The following is a 17,147-nucleotide window of genomic DNA, read 5'->3' on the forward strand; positions in this document are numbered from 1 at the left end:
GAAATAAAACATTAGCTAAAAATTTGTAAGAGGCATGAGAAGGGTTAAGAAAGGCCAACAGACTGGTTGAAGAGCCTCTATTAGCGTTTGTAATAACTGGTTGCTGACTTAGCCTTGCACCACAATTTCCTAATCTCAGATTTCTGTCACGAATTTCTGAACTCCTCAAGTTTGAACCTTATATGATCTCATGATCATTCCAAGATTTCATGGTCTCTCCAAAAGAGATTGTTTTGGTTCCTAGGTGGATGCATGATAACCTGATGTCAGGTTAGGTTTTTAACGTGGTTTTATCCCATTGGTGGGGCAAAAAGAATGAGCTATTCAGGTTAAAATTCATGTACTGACTATTTCAAAACCCTGTTTCCATTATGTGATAGTCGTAATGATTTCTCATTCTTTCACATTTTCATTTCTTTTTTTATCTCCAGCAAAAGAGAATAACATGAGGAGGGATAATCAGAGCAGTGTGTCTGAATTCCTCCTCCTGGGGCTCCCCATCTGGACAGAGAAGCAAGGCATATACTATACTCTTTTTCTGATCATGTATCTGATCACGGTGCTGGGGAACCTGCTCATCATCCTGCTCATTAGGCTAGACTCTCACCTCCACACTGCCATGTACTTCTTCCTCAGCCACTTGGCCTTCACTGATGTCTCTTTCTCATCAGTCACAGCTCCAAAGATGCTCATGAATATGCAGACACAGAGTCAATCTATCTCATATGCTGGGTGCCTTTCCCAGGTGTGCTTCTTCTTATTTTTTGGGGGTCTTGACAGCTTCCTTCTCACATCAATGGCCTATGACAGGTATGTGGCCATCTGTCACCCCCTCCGTTATACCACCATCATGAATCAGGACCTGTGTTTCCTGTTAGTAATGGTGTCCTGGGTCCTATCATGCACCAGTGCCCTTTTGCACACCCTCCTCCTGGTCCGTCTGTCTTTCTGTGGAGACAACACTCTCCCCCACTTCTTTTGTGACCTCTCCACCTTACTTAAGCTGTCCAGCTCAGATACAACAGTCAATGAATTGGTTATCCTTATTGTAGGAGCAGTGGTCATTACCCTGCCATTCATATGTATCCTGGTCTCTTATGGTCACATTGGGGCCACCATCATTAGAGTCCCCTCTACTAAGGGAATCTGCAAAGCCTTGTCCACATGTGGCTCTCACATTTCTGTGGTGTCTCTGTACTATGGAGCAATTATTGGACTGTACTTTTTCCCCTCATCCAGTACCTCCAATGACAAAGATGGCATTGTGTCTTTATTGTACACTCTGGTCACTCCCATGCTAAATCCCTTTATCTACAGTCTGAGGAATCAGGATATGAAAGGAGCTTTGGGGAATATACTAAGTAGAGGAAAATTTTCACCATGATGAGCATTATTTTTCCTATTAATTGGATATAAGACCTGCTCCATCCTGCACATGCAACGTGAGCATCCTTTCCTCTCTGAAAAGCTGCTATTTAGTGAATCTTCATACGGCATTCTTTCTTCACACTCTGTTTTATCTTTCACTTAATTTTGTTCTCTGTTTTGTTTTGTTCATTTTAAGGAGTCATGGGAAAAGTTTATTAAAAACATACCTACACAACTATCCTTTCCTAATTTTTTTTTCTTATTCTTATGGTATCCCTTGTCCTACAAGAATTTAAAATTTTTATGCAGTTACAGCTTTCAGTCTTTTTATTTTTTTGTTATAGTTTACAAATTTTATATAGCTAAGCTTGTCATTTCTCAAGATAACAACAATATTCTATCTTGCAGTTTCATGATTTTATTTTTGTGTTTAATTTTGTAATACACTTAAAATTTATTTTTATGAATGACATTAATTAGATATTGAATTTTATTTTTGTTTCTAACTTCTTAACAATTGTCCAAATTGTGTTTTAGGTTTGTTTATAGAGTTATAGTAACATAGTATGTCACTTTTTCCTCCCTTATATTGAGTGGACCTGGCCACAAATTGAAATGAGATTGCTTTCTGTACAAGGCCAGGAAAATTAACCATACAGGACTGGTACTGGCCTCAGGTGGTGTACTCAAACTTGACTGCAGCCCTCTGTGTCCTAGGATGGCCAACTGGGTGTGAAGCATGGTAGTGAGAGCAGAGATTTTAAAGTGGCTTTCCAAGTGATGATGTGTGTATGGGTGATCAGTCCAATCTGATAAGGGAGGTTGAGCCTTTCAGAGCATGGGACTAATAATGTATAGGCAGAATATCTGGAAATCTAGACAACCTGAATTGAACTCAGGCAGGATTTAGTATAGTTTAACCCAAATGTATCTCAATTTTTAAAAATAATACCTCCCTTCCCTAAGGACATAAATATAGTGTCCAATGTTTCCATCTGAAATGGTAATGTTTGTCTTCAGTCCATGAGAAATTGCCTCTGCTCAGGGCAAGTCTAGCTAACTTCATTGCTGTAAACTGATACCTGTGACAAATCATTATTTAATTTAATCCTAGTAATTGCTATAAAGGAGGGAATTCATATTAAGAGAGGCTTAGTAAGTTGCCCAGTGCCACTAAACTAGCAATATTTAGTGGAGGTGGGACTCAAATTACTATATGTGTGTGGTCGAACCCTGAGTCCTTGGAGTCATTTGAATATTTTTCAAAATTGAGTAATATTGCTACTCATTTTGCTATAAATTTTATTTAAACTTTAAAAAACATTGAAATAACAAACAAAGGAGGGTGTATAACATATATACAGTTTAAATGTACATGTATATATATATATATATAGTATGTTGCATGCGTATATGTTTATATATATATAACATCTAATCACACTTTAAAGAATAATATTAAAAGGAATATGCACTTAACAAATTCTAGGCTCAACCAGCAGAAGACTAACAATATTGTTAGGCCCCTTGTGTCTTCTCAATTGTACCTTCCTCTCCTCTTGAAAATACACAGGATCTTTAATATTATCAATATTTCTTTATTTTTCTTTAAAGTTTTAACACTTCTGTGTTGAGCCTTCAATTTTGCCAGCTCTAGAATTGCATATAAATGGAATAATACTGTATTTATTCTTCTAGGCTTTTTTTTGTTGCCTAATAGTGTCCTTGTGAAATTCACCCATGTTGTATATTATCCCACTGTGAGGCTTTAATACACTATCTGTTCTATTTTCTATGGCTATTTTGCTTGTTTTCATCATTTTGCTATTACAAACAATGCTGCTGCAAACATTCTTATACATCATGTAGTGCATATATGCAAGATATTCTGTAAATTCCAGACTCAGAAGAAGAATTACTAGATTGTAGGCACATATGTGTTCAACTTAACTATTGCTGCTAAGCTCCTCACTAAAATAGTTGTACCAAGAAGCCAGAGTGAAATGTCTACATACTGTATGATTTAAACAATATGACATTCTGGAGAAGGCAAACTATAGAGAGAACAGAAAGATCAGTGGCTACCAGGGGTTCAGGTTTGAGGGGGAGAAGGATAAATAGGTAGAACAAAGGGAATTTTTAGCAAAGGCCAATGAAACTATTCTGTATGATGCTGTAACAGTGGATACCTGTCATTATGTATTTGTCAAAAACCAAAAGAACTGTACAACATGAAAGAGTGAATTCTAGTCAACTATGGGCTTTAGTTAATAATATATTGATTTTAGTTTAATCGTAACAAATGTACCACACAGATGCAAGCTGTTAATAATAGAGGAACTGTGTAGGGGACAGGGAGAAGAATATGAACACTTTTTGCTCGATTTTTCTGTAAATCTAAAACTACTCTGAGAAAGTCTATTATTATTATCATTTTGTTTTTGGTGAGGAAGATTGGCCCTGAGCTAACATCTGTTGCCAATCTTCCTCTTTTTGCTGGAGGAAGATTGTCGCTGAGCTAACATCTGTGCCAATCTTCTTCTATTTTGTATGTGGGACACCACCACAACTTGGCTTGTTAAGCGGTGTGTAGGTCTGTGCTGGGGATCTGAACCCACAAAGTCCATGAAGTGGAGCTTGCAAACTTAACCACTATGCCACAGGGCCAGCCACTAAAGTCTATTAATTTTTAAAAGTTTTACTAATTCAAATCTCCATCACCTCAGTATGAGAGTTCCTATGAGTATGACAGGTTGCTTCTTCAACAACACTTGGCATTGAGAGATTTCTTAATTTTTACAATTCTGGTGATAGAAAATTATATCTCATTGTGGTTTTACTTTCTGTTTCCCTGATTATTGATGAGGTAGAGCATCTTAGCTTAAGATTATTGGATATTTGTTCCAGCGATTGTCGGCTACCAACCAAAATTTCACGACCTCCTTTGCATGTGTGAAGTTGTCACCAGGAGGCAGCTGCCACATTTTCTACTACTCTAGGTTTAGGTACATGGCACTTTCTCCAAAATAGAAGAGGATGTGTCTTATTTCCTGGCCAGAATTTTAAAGAAGAATGTGTGACTTCTCCTCTATCGTCTGGAAGCAAACTACTTGCTGCCCTGAGAAACAAGTGAACCTGGTCACTGAATCACCACATAGTGAAATGTCATCAACCCACTAGAAGACCCGCACTGGACCAGTAGAGCAGCCATTACTATGTTTATTGATTCAAAATTTTCTTTTGTGAAATACATTGTTATTTCTTTTCCCTGCCTTTTTATTGTTTTTTTTTCTTTTTATTTATTATATTGTAAGACAGATTTCATATAATCTGGAAATAAATCCTTTGTCAGTTGTGTATATTGCAAATGCTTTCCATTATTGGAATCTTATTACTTTTGTCTTTTCACTATCTATTAATGTCAATTTTAATGTGATTAAAGATATTACTGCATTATTTTATGATTTGTAGTCTTGACTTTAACATTCTTCTTTGAGAAAGTCACCTTGAAAATGTCAACCATTCTGTTGTATAGACAACAAGGAAGGGACGTGACATCAGGAAAAGTGCAGAGGCTGAGGAAGTGTGGACTCAGATTTCTCGTCAGAGAAATCTTGAATTTGTGTAAGTAGTAGGAATAGCCCAGTGGAATCCCTTCTAGCACAATTTGCTACAGATAACTCAGCATTAGGTGAGTCCACCTATACTCTTGCTCAAAGGACAGAGTTGTTTAGCAAAGTAACCTACAAGACTGATACAGTACTATAGTGTCAATGTCAGAGTAAATGTCCTTTAAACTCATGGACATTAATATCAATTCAACACAGACACAGACACATACATACACACAAACATCTTATGAGTAACAGCTCACATGTGCAAGGAATTGTCCATCCAGAGTCTGGGGGAAGTTTGTGACCCTGAAAATAGAAGCCAATTGAGTCTCTAGAGTGAAACCCATGTCCTTAACCTAATTCACACTGTGTGATAAGAAGCTAGCTAGATGCCATCAGAATAGAATAATAGAATATCAATAGTATATGCTTTAATAACAACTCAACAAGATCCAGTTTTTAAGGCGCTTTGAAGATTTCCATCCTCGATAGGGTTTTGTACTGGCGTTGGATGGTAAATCATGTGCTTTTCAGTGTGGTTTAAACAAAATATATCTGAATTTTTAAAAATAAAAAGAAATGTCCTGTATACAAAATTGATGGTGTCATCTCACAGAGAATTGTTTCAAGTGACTTTGAAATGCAGTAATTTGTGCATTGCAAGTGGGAAAAAGAGACAAAAAGAACCACAAATAAAACCTATGCTGCATTCAGTAATCTTATTGTTGGTAATAAAAATAGTATTATTTTGAAACTATTACATATACAAATATACATATTTAACCATAAAATTATATTAATGTCTTTAGGAAACAAGGTTTTCATTGTAAGGTGTATGTATAAAATCTTGGAAATTAAGTAAAATATTGTCATCGTTAATGAGAAAAAATGAATAAATAAAAATAAAGGACTTCTCTGTCTCATGTACATAAAGCTAGTATGCTTTCTGATGTAAAGTTTTAAAACTTTGCCTTCAATTCTTGAAAGCCCTTGAAATATATGGAGTTGATTGTTTTTAATGTAGTCTGAGGTAGAATTCATTTTATTGTTTCTTCATATTAATAATGACGTTTTTAAAGTTAATTAATTTTAAAATGCTTATTTTTTCCCCCACGATTCTGCAATAGATGTCCTTGACTGAAAAGCCAAGTATCAATTTGGTAATTTCATCTGTACTTCAAAAAATAGATGCAGATAAATGATACATAATCTTTAAGTGGAAGCGTATCAGTAGAGATTTGTTCAAGAGAATAGAACAAAAGTGCTTGCTATAGAACTGTTGCAAAAGCTGGGGAGTAGATACCATGTAAACTGCTCTTGAAGATTAAAAATGCTAGCACCAAAGATTTCAGCCTAAAGCATAAAATAGATAGTTTCAAAAGGTTAATGGGTAGTAGCTGCAAATCTCAAGAATCACCAGAAAACTCCCCCATGTCTCAGTCTGCAGCATTAATACGGGTGGCTCTTAGGAGCTCAATGGGAAACTACTGTGAATCTCACATCTGCCTATATTTCTGGCTAAATTACCTGCAGAAAGTAATAGTTTCTCCTCCTCTGCCTTCTAAATCTCTCATGAGTTCCTCTCATTAGAAAACATTAAACATGAACTATATGGAAAAGAAAAATCTGGAAGATGTAGGTTCCAGCCTCACCACTACAATGCAGTGGAAGCCTTAGAAGTGGGTGATGATGATGCTAAGTTAACAACAGACTATCTAGTATGGGGCATAAGGACAAGGGGCTGTAAAATGTGCCCCTTCAACAGTTGTAACTTGGCTAGCTCTTATTGACAACCCTTTAACTCTTAGCCATTCCTCTCTTGGTCTAATTTTATGTTTCCTCTCATCTTTCTGTTCAACTGATGGTTCTTTTTCTCCCACCTGTTCTCTGAATTCTGTGTGTTAATGCTCTGCAGTGAAACTACAGGCCCTTCTATCCCCTGGCGATGTTCACTGCAAGCTCATGAGACTTTGGAGCCACTTCCCAGGGCTCTAAGAATGTTTTTAATCTCCATTTTTTCTTTATAACCCTCTCTATCTGCTGCCGATATCAACACTTACTAATATGAGTTTTCATATTACCAGTCAACTTCATTTACTTCGTGTTTGAGAAATTCAGGAGTTACCAAACTGCTATATCTACAAAAGAGTTGAGCAGCTATCACAGGTGACATTCATTAAGCATTTAAATTTATTACACTTCAGCACAATCCTCTTATAAAGTTGTTAATATTTTCCATATTTACAGAGAATCAAACTAAAGCCCAAGGAGATCAATTAAACAGCTGCCTCAAGACTTAACCTCGGACATGTGTGACTTCAAAGAATTATGTGTTTAACCATATTGCTTTACTGCCATTATCCTGACTGCATATGTGATTGGCCAGTTTGGCTGTTTTATATATAAAGCTTAGAGTTTGTCCTCTTTTATGTTCCCATTTTGTTTTGTTCTGTTTAGTTCTGGTTAACTCATTCTCATGGCTTTTAGTTTTCAAGTGTGTCTGTATTCTTTAATGTGTTCATCTATTCTAATTTGGACTGAAATTTGGTCATTCTCACTTTGGGGCTTGTGTATATACCTAGTAATGGAATTTTTGGGTGAAAATTTATTTATATTTCAATTACTTAATAGATAATTTTTTAAAGGTTAGAAAAAGTGCTTGTAATAGTTTACATTCCTCCCTGTAATATATAAAAAGATGTGGTCCATTTACTCATCAACACCTATAATATCCATTTTTTCCACTGTATACATTCTTATGAAATTGTAGAAGTACTGTGTTGGTGTTTTAATTTACATTTGTCTGAAACTCATGTAGTTTATCTCCTTTGTTTATGCTCATTGGTTGTTTGGGTATCTTCTTTTGTAAATGGTCTGTTCTTAGTTGATTATTGATGTTTTATTGGGTAGTCTGTTTTTTTTCGTATTGATTTCCAGGAATTCTTTATGTATCATTGATATAAGCCTTTTCCTGGATATTTATGGAGAATTTATTCTTTCTTTATGTGGCTTACTTCTTCATAATATTAATGAGTCTTTTGATGAGCAGAGTTTATATATCTTAATGTAGTCATATGTAGAAATTTGTTTTCCTATGTGGCTAACACTGTGTTTATTTAAGGAATTTTTGTCTACCAAAAGATCTTAAAGATATTCTCCTAAGTTTTTATCTTAAAAATTCTTATTTTGCCTTTAACATGTGTATATAAAGTCCATCTGGGTTCACTTTTGGTATGTTTCAAGATAAGGACACAAATTAATTTTCTTCCTTAAGCTTATCTGATAGATATACAACAATTCACTAAAAATTCTATCCTTTCTCCATTCCACTGCACTGCTGTCTTTGTCATAAATCAAATGACTGAATATAAGTTAACTTGGCTATTTTTTACTCTTGCATTTCTATCTGAATTTCAGATTTTGACTGACGATTAAAAACAAAACTTTTGATTTTTTATTTGGCATAGTGCTCAACATATAAAACAGCTTAGAGAGAACTGCCATTTTAAAAATATTTAATCTTCAATCTGGGAACATGTTACATATCTTCGGTTATTTATATCTTCTTATTTTCTTTCAGTATATTTTGTAGTTTAAGGAGGACTTACACATCTTTTATTAAACTTTTCCTAAGTATTTCATGTATTTGTGCAATTTAAAAATGGTGTAATCATTTAAATTTCGTATTCACTTTTTTCTACCATATAGAAACATAGTTGACTTTCTATGTCAAAGTCAATATATAACTTTGCTAAATTCACTTGTTTATTCTTATAATTTGTCTATATGTTGTTTTGGATATTTTAGGTAAATCATAATATTATTAGTGAGTAGTCAATTGAGTTCTAACTTCTCAATGCTTGGATTATTTATTTTTTATTTGCTTAATTTACTGATTAAGATTTCTGATAAAAATCTTTTATTTTTGCGACTTTATATAATAAAGTTTACCTCAATGATTTTTAGTAAATATGCTGATTTGTAATCTAGAAGAAATTGTTAAATTCCCAGAAATATACAACCTACCAAGACTGAACCATGAAGAAAGAGAAATCTTGAAGAGACAAATAACAAATAATGGAGACTGAATCAGTGATTGTAAACTTCCCAACAAAAAAATCTCACAACCAGATGGTTTCACTGGTGAATTCTATGAAATATTTAAAGGAGAATTGATAGTAATTCTTTTAAAATTCTTCCAAAAGTTGAATAAGAGAGAACATTTCCAAACTCATTTTATGAGATGAGCAATACCCTGATACCAAAGCCAGTCAAAGACACTACATGAAAAGAAAATTAAAGGCTGATATTCTGATGAACATACATGCAAAAATCCTCAACAAAGTACTAGCAAACCAGAGGTGGCCTGGTGGTGTAGTGGTTAAGTTCATGCACTCCACTTTGGCGGCCTGGGGCCATGGGTTTGCATCCCGGGCACAGACCTACACACTTCTCATCAAGCCATGCTGTGGCGACATCTCACATATGAAATAGAGGAATATTGGCACAGATGTTAGCTCAGGGATAATTTTCCTCAGGCAAAACTAGGAAGATTGGCAACAGATGTTAGATGAGGGCCAATCTTCCTTACACACACACACACACACTCACACACAAATACTAGCAAACTAAATTCAACAGCACATTAAAAGGTTCATACTCCATGGTCAAGGGTAATTTATTTCTGGGATGCAAAGATGGTTTAATATATGCAATCAATTAATGTGATACACCATATTAACTGAATTAAGTGTAAAAACCACATGATCATCTCAACAGTTGCAGAAAAAAATCTGACAAAATTCAACACGTTTTCATGATAAAAACTCTCAAAAACTAGGTATAGAAGGAACTTCAACATAATGAAAGTTATACGTGAAAAGCCAGAACTAATGTCACACTTCATTGATATGGCATTCATTGATATGGCATATACTTGCTCTACCATATTCCTTATGTAAAAATACCATAATTTATTTGTTTTTGGATTTTTTTCATTTTTTCTGCTATTATGAACAATGTTGCTATGAATCTTCTTATTTTTGTCTCTAGTTGTACATGTGCAAAACTTCTTTAGGATATAAATCTGAGAAAGGAATTGCATGGTCCAAGGCACATTTTCAACTGTAAAACATAATGCCATATTGTTTCCTATTAGAAGAGAATAAGTCTTCCAATTAATATACACTATGGACAATGAACAGCAGTTCTAACTTAAATTTTCCAATCTATTAATATAAAATAGAAATTTATTGAGGTTTTATTTGTCTTCTCTGATTATTATTGAGGTTGACCATCTTTTTATGTGATTATTAGCCCATTTGAGTTTCTTTTCTCTGAAACACCCGTTAATCTCATTTTGCCTATTTTTCATTTTTGTGTATATGAATGTACATTTATTTTTGTTTTTAAATTATAAGATATATCAGGGGGCATATTTTGAAGAGCGTTCAGAAAAATGATAGGGACTGGGATAACAGAGGATAAAGATGAAGGACTCTAGGAAATGGTATCTAGTACCTGGGGAAATAGTAATGTCATTTCCTAATTCAAAGAGACACTTTTTGTTATACTGTTTAATAAAATAAGAAATCCTGCAGAGTCACAGTCATGCATGTAAGAAAAGAGGGAGGTGCAAGTGATGTTCTTCTGGTTGGAGAAGGAAGTCTTGTCAACTATTGACTTTTAGGAACACAGGTCTGTCAATTGTAGCATTATAATCAGAGCAACAGATTATCATCCATGAGCCACAGGATCTGGAAACCACTTCTGAAATCTAAGTAGCTTACAAGACTCTTCATTCAAGCAGCAGTTCCAGATTGATTTTAACACAAAATAGAAGAAATAAATAGCACTTTTGAATATTCAAACATCTTTTCCTCAAATAACGAGCACATGATATTCATTTCCTACCTAGCTTCAAAAAAAGTGGAGTTGGAGACATACACAATAAATTTGAATCAATTTCTAAGAGATTTAGTGGAAAGCATCTCTTGAATGGTTATTCTATGGTATTGTGAGAAAGTTACACCAAGAGAATGCTGACTCCATAGTCTTTTGAGCAGGAGACCAGTTTTTATAGAAACTGTGATTCGTTCCTCAGGGCCCAGGTGTGGTGATAGGATTTAAAGTCCTTTAATCTTTTGTTCAGAAAGTGAAAGTGTTAGAGTGTTTCTGATGTTCTTGAAATAACATTGGGTTCACAAACAAGAGACTTGTGCTGACACACTCAATCTTTGCCTTGGTTTATTATGGATTCTGAATCACAATTTCCCCAGTGCCTCAAGACGGCAAAAAGCTTTGTGAATCAGCAAATTCCTGGCAGCTGCTTTGCGGTTATTATCAGTATTCCTCCAAGGGTGAACTTTCCTGTGACCTACTATCAACAAACAGTTCTTCCCTCAAGGGAACTAAAGGTAACGAAGCAATTATTTCCTGTTTGTCTCTAATTTGGAGCTAGAGGTGGAGAGTTGCCCCCCGCCAGGTCCTCTCCATGTTTCATAAAGTTAGAATTCATGCTCGTTGCCCAGGAGTTATAAATAAGTGTGTGTCCATATATCTATCTTATTTGGTTTTGAGCTGATAATGCTTCTCCCTGATTGCAATGCTTCTTTGACACCCTTAGAGACTCCACCTGCATCATTGTGTCCTGTGTCTTCTAGAGAGAAATGGGAGAGTCTTCCCAGGCCTTGTAGCTGAAGGTATATGTGCTCATCACTTAAGAGGCAATGTAGAGCAGGAGTAGAATTTATATTCAGTGGCATGATTGCATATGTTTGCGTGTTGATGTGTGTGTGTGTGTGTGTCCAGTCTGTGGTACTTATTCCTAACATGGCTCTTCCACATCTCACACCAGGAAATAAGCTGTAAGAATAGAATAAAGACATTGCATTATAGTAGAAAAGGCCTTTTGTAAACTGACTTCTAGATAATTCTCCAACCTGGTAACTTTCCCATGCTGACTATGATCCTGAATTTTCTTGGTTCCTCAAACACGATAGCCCTTGTCCTCTGCAAACAACTAGAAACCCTATTTTTATGATCTTCACACAAAAGGCTTTTACTGTTTAGGATTCATTTTAAAGACCCTATTATGACAGGCTTCCTCACCACCTTAGCCTCTTGTAATTTAACAATATCTATCAAAATTGTGAATCTATATATCTTCCAATTCCATTTCTAGGAATTTGTCCTACATATATATGTGTTAGGTTGAAAAATGGCATATTAAAATGTTATTAATGAAATACTGCTAGAAGTAGAAAAATATTAGAAACAACCTAGATATCCATCAGAGAGCTAGTCGGCACTTTCATTGTGAGAAACTGATTCTTACTAACATGGAATTGACTAGCAACACTGATTGTGTAATTCAGGTAAGAATATTAAATTAACAAGATTTTTAATGTAGTGGACTAAATAAGGTAGGAGTTGTAGAGATAATTTCAGTTAAATTTGGAGACTTGCTACATAATGTAAACTTTAGTTAACCTCCAAGATGAATGGTGAGTTCTGTAATGAGACATGTTCTAAGCTCTCAAAGAGAAAAACCTTTAGATTGAACATCTTTATATAGTATGTGGATTCTATTTTGTAGTAGATAGACCATCATGTTCTCTTTCCCTGTCATTTTGTGAGTGTTCTCATGGCCAAGTCTAAGACTAACTGACCTGAAGAAGAAAGAGAGAGAAATGATAGGAAGAGCAAAGAATTAGAAGCGTTGGAATATGACAAGAAAAATATCAGTTACGAATCACTGGCATAAAACGTAGGTTAGGAACTGTGAAAAAGGAGACATTATTTGGTGACATCTGAACAGACACAAACAGCTTATTCTTTTGCAGATCCAGGATATGAGTGGAAAAGCCAAAGTATTTCCTGGTGTTCTAAGAACTTGAATAAGAGTGATCTAGTTAGAATTTAGAGAAAAAGATGGGAATTTGGAAGAGAAACATATTTTTTCTCTACATTCCATGAAAATTCCTTTACAGAGAGTGCTGGTAGACTGAAAACATTTAGGATTGGGAAGGAATTTTCTTAAAGGAAGGACCGATAGCCAAACTACAAGGTATGTCACTAGATCTTTTATGTTACTTACATAGATTCTTGTCCCTAATGCTCTTGCCTTGACCAGCTACATATGATGTTCCCACCAAGTCTCAAAATTCTGATTTCTGGGAAATCAGAGAAGCCTACTGGATTATCCTATCTTGATCCAATCCACGGAAATAAAGCATTAACCAAAACATTTGTCAGAGGCATGGGAAAAGTTAAGAAAGGCCAACAGACCAATTGGAGAACTTCTACTAGAGTTTCTAACAAGTGATTACTGACTTAACCTTGCACCATAATTTCCTAACCTCAGATTTCTGTCATGAACTCCTGGCCTCCTCATTGCAACCTGTTCTGATCTCATCATCATTCTGATGTTTCATGGTTTCGCCAAAAGAGATTATTTTGGTTCCTAGATTGATGCATAATAACCTGATGACAGATCATAACTAGCCCATTAGTGGAGTAAAAGCATAAGCTATTCAGGTTAAAATTCCTGTACTGACTAGTACAAAACTATGTTTCCATTATGTGATGGTCATAATGACTTCTCATTCTTGCACATTTCCATCTCTTTTTTTATCTCCAGCAAAAGAGAAGAACATGAGGAGGGATAATCAGAGCAGTGTGTCTCAGTTCCTCCTCCTGGGACTCCCCATCTGGACAGAGAAGCAAGGCATATACTATACCCTTTTCCTGGTCATGTACCTGACCACAGTGCTGTGGAATCTGCTCATCATCCTGCTCATCAGGTTGGACTCTCGCCTCCACATCCCCATGTACTTCTTCCTCAGCCACTTGGCCCTCACTGATGTCTCTTTCTCATCAGTCACAGCTCCAAAGATGCTCATGAATATGCAGACAAACAGGCAATCCATCTCATATTCTGGGTGCATTTCCCAGGTGTATTTCTTCTTGCTGTTTGGAGGTCTTGACAGCTTCCTTCTCACATCAATGGCCTATGACAGATATGTGGCCATCTGTCAACCCCTCCACTACACCACAATCATGAGTCAGAACCTGTGTTTCCTGCTAGTAACTGTGTCCTGGATCCTATCCTGCACTAATGCCCTTTTGCACACCCTCCTCCTGGTCCGTCTTTCTTTCTATGGAGACAACAGTCTCCCCCACATCTTTTGTGACCTCTCCACTTTACTTAAGCTGTCCAGCTCAGATACCACAGTCAATGAGCTAGTTATAGTCACTGTAGGAGCGGTTGTCATTACCTTGCCATTCATATGCATCTTGGTCTCTTATGTTAGGATTGGGGCCACAGTCCTTAAAGTCCCCTCCACCAAGGGAATGTACAAAGCCTTCTCCACATGTGGCTCTCACCTCTCTGTGGTGTCGCTGTACTATGGAGCAATTATTGGACTGTACTTTTTTCCCTCATCCAGTAACTCCAATGAGAAGGATGTCATTGTGTCTCTCTTGTACACTCTGGTCACTCCCATGCTAAATCCCTTTATCTACAGTCTGAGGAATCGGGATATGAAAGGAGCTCTGGGAAATATACTCAGTAGAGAAAAATTTTCACCATGATGAGCATTTTTTTTTTCCTATTAAGTGCATATGAGATCTGCTCCATCCTGCATGTGTAACATGAGCATCCGTTCCTCTCTGAATAGCTGCTTTTTAGTGAATCTTGATGTGGCATTTTTCCTTCAGTCTCTGTTTTGGCTCGGACTTAGTTTTCTCCTCTGTTTAGTTTTTGTTCATTTTAGAGAGTCATGGGAAAGGTTTATTAAAAATATAAGTACACAACTACCCTTTCTTAAATTTTTTTTCCTTTTCATATGGTATTCCTTGCCCTACAAGTATTTAAAATTTTTATGCAATCTCAGCTTTCAGTCTTTTATTTTCTTTTTCAGTTTACAACTTTTACATAGCAAAAAGTTTTTCTCTTCTCAAGATAAGAAGACTATTCCTCCTGGAAGATTCTTGATTTTATTTTTGTGTTTATTTTGTAATACATTTGAATTTATTCTTATGAATGATATTAATTAGAAATTGAGTTTTATTTTTCTTTCTAATTTCTTATCAATTGCCCAAATTTTGGCTGCAGTTATGTTCATAGCATTATGGTAATGCTGTATGTCATTTTTTCCCCCTTAAATTGAGTGGACCTGGCCACATATTGAAATGAGATGGCTTTCTGTAAAAGGCCTGGAAAATTGTACAGACAGGACTGGTACTGGCTCCATGTGGTGAACTCAAACTTGACTGTAGCCCTCTGTATCCTAGGTTGGCCAATTGGGTGTGAAGCATTGTAGTGAGAGTGGAGAGTTTAAAGTAGCTTTCCAAGTGATGATGTGAGTATGGGTGATCAGTCCAATCTGATAAGAGAGATTCAGTGTTTCAGGATATGGGACTAAGAATGTCTAGTGAGAATATTGGGAAACCTAGGAAACCTGAATTGAACTCAGGCAGGACTTAGTGTAGTTTAATCCAAATGTATCTGAATTCCAAAAACAAGTGCTTCCCTGCCCCACATTCATGAATATAGTGTCCTACATTTCCGAATGAAATGGTAAAGTTTTGTCTTCACTCCTTGAGAAACTAGCTCTGCTGATAGCAAACATAGCTAACTTCATTGCTATAAGCTGATACCTGTGACAAATTTTCTGTAACCATTATTTCATTTAACCTTAGTAATTGGTATAAAGGAGGGAATTCATATTAAGAGAGGCCAGTAAGTTGCCCAGTGCCACTAAACTAGCAATATTTAGTGGAGGTGGGACTCAGACTACTCTACGTGTTAAATAAAATCTTGAGTCCTTTAAATAACTTGAATATGTTTCAAACTTGAGCAATATTTTTACCCAGTTTACTTGGAAATTTTATTTAAACTTTTAAAAAATATTATAAATATTATATAAATAAAAGAGTGTAACAACATTCATACAGTATAAATATATGTGTGTATTTATATACATATTTATAGTATGTTGTTTGTGTATATATAGGTTCATATGTGTTTATATTTATGACATCTAATCACACATTAAAGAATAATATTAAAAGAAATACTCACTTAGCCATCTTTAGGCTTTTACTAGTAGAAAACTAGCAATATCGTTAATCTTCTGTGTCTCCTCCTCGATTGTATCTTCTGCTCCTCTTGAAAATACCCAGTATCTTTAATAGTTTCAATATTCTCTTATTTTTCTTTAAAGTTTTAACCATTCTATGTTGATTCTTCAATTTTGCCTGCTCTAGAACTGCATATAAATGGAATAATGCTTGATTTTTATAGGCTTTGCTTTTACTGTCTAATATTATCCTTGTGAACTTCATCCATATTGTATAATATTCCACTGTGAAGCTGTAACACATTTGTCTGGTCTATTTTCTTTTTTAAATTAAAAAATAATTAGTTAATTAATTTATTTATTTTTCAGATGTACGTCATAATATATTTCGAATTCTGTGTAGATTACATCATGTTCACCACCCAAAAACTAATTATAGACCATCTCCTCACATGTGAGCCTAATCACCCCTTTTGCCCTCCCCCTTCCCCTATGGTAACAACCAATCCAATCTCCAATGCTATGCGTTTGTTTGTCGTTGTTTTTATCTTCTATTTATGAGTGAGACCATACGGTATTTGACTTTCTCCCACTGACTTATTTCACTCAGCGTAATACCTTCAAGCTCCATCCATATTGTCACAAATGGCCAGATTTCATCATTTCTTATGGCTTAGTAGTATTCCATCATGTATAAATACCACATCTTCTTTATCCATTGGTCCCTTGATGGGCACCTAAGTTGCTTCCAAGTCTTGGCTATTGTATATAATGCTGCAATGAACATAGGGGTGCAAGTATCTTTATGCCTTTGTGTTTTCAAGTTCTCTGGGGATAGCTGGATCATATGGTAGATCTATTCTGAATTTTCTTAGGATACTCCATACTGCTTTCCGTAGTGGCTGCACCAGTTTGCACTCTCAACAGCAGTGAACAAGGGTTTCCTTCTCTCCACATCCTATCCAACATTTGTTGTTTCCTGTCTTGTTAATTATAGCCATTCTGTGTCTGGTCTATTTTCTATGGCTATTTTGTTTGTTGTCAGCGTTTTGCAATTACAAACAACACTGTTCCAAGCACT

General features: G+C 35.6%; 2 protein-coding genes across 2 annotated transcripts; both read left to right on the plus strand.

Annotated features, from left to right (window-relative positions):
* The first annotated feature begins 385 nt into the window (after positions 1 to 385).
* LOC124247877 (olfactory receptor 50-like) lies at positions 386 to 1,384 on the plus strand. The gene has a single exon (XM_046677666.1). It carries the CDS (start codon positions 386 to 388, stop codon positions 1,382 to 1,384), a length of 999 nt encoding a protein of 332 aa, XP_046533622.1.
* Positions 1,385 to 13,568: 12,184 nt separating this feature from the next.
* Positions 13,569 to 14,576, plus strand: LOC124246173 (olfactory receptor 50-like). The gene has a single exon (XM_046674150.1). The coding sequence runs from the start codon at positions 13,569 to 13,571 to the stop codon at positions 14,574 to 14,576; it is 1,008 nt and encodes a 335-aa protein (XP_046530106.1).
* The last annotated feature ends 2,571 nt before the right edge of the window (positions 14,577 to 17,147 follow it).

Source organism: Equus quagga, chromosome 1, assembly GCF_021613505.1.
Source record: "Equus quagga isolate Etosha38 chromosome 1, UCLA_HA_Equagga_1.0, whole genome shotgun sequence".
In the NCBI taxonomy this organism is placed as follows: domain Eukaryota; kingdom Metazoa; phylum Chordata; class Mammalia; order Perissodactyla; family Equidae; genus Equus; species Equus quagga.

Coding starts and splice junctions, on each gene's coding strand:
- LOC124247877 (XM_046677666.1), top strand. CDS start 386: ATGATTTCTCATTCTTTCACATTTTCATTTCTTTTTTTATCTCCAGCA.
- LOC124246173 (XM_046674150.1), top strand. CDS start 13,569: ATGGTCATAATGACTTCTCATTCTTGCACATTTCCATCTCTTTTTTTA.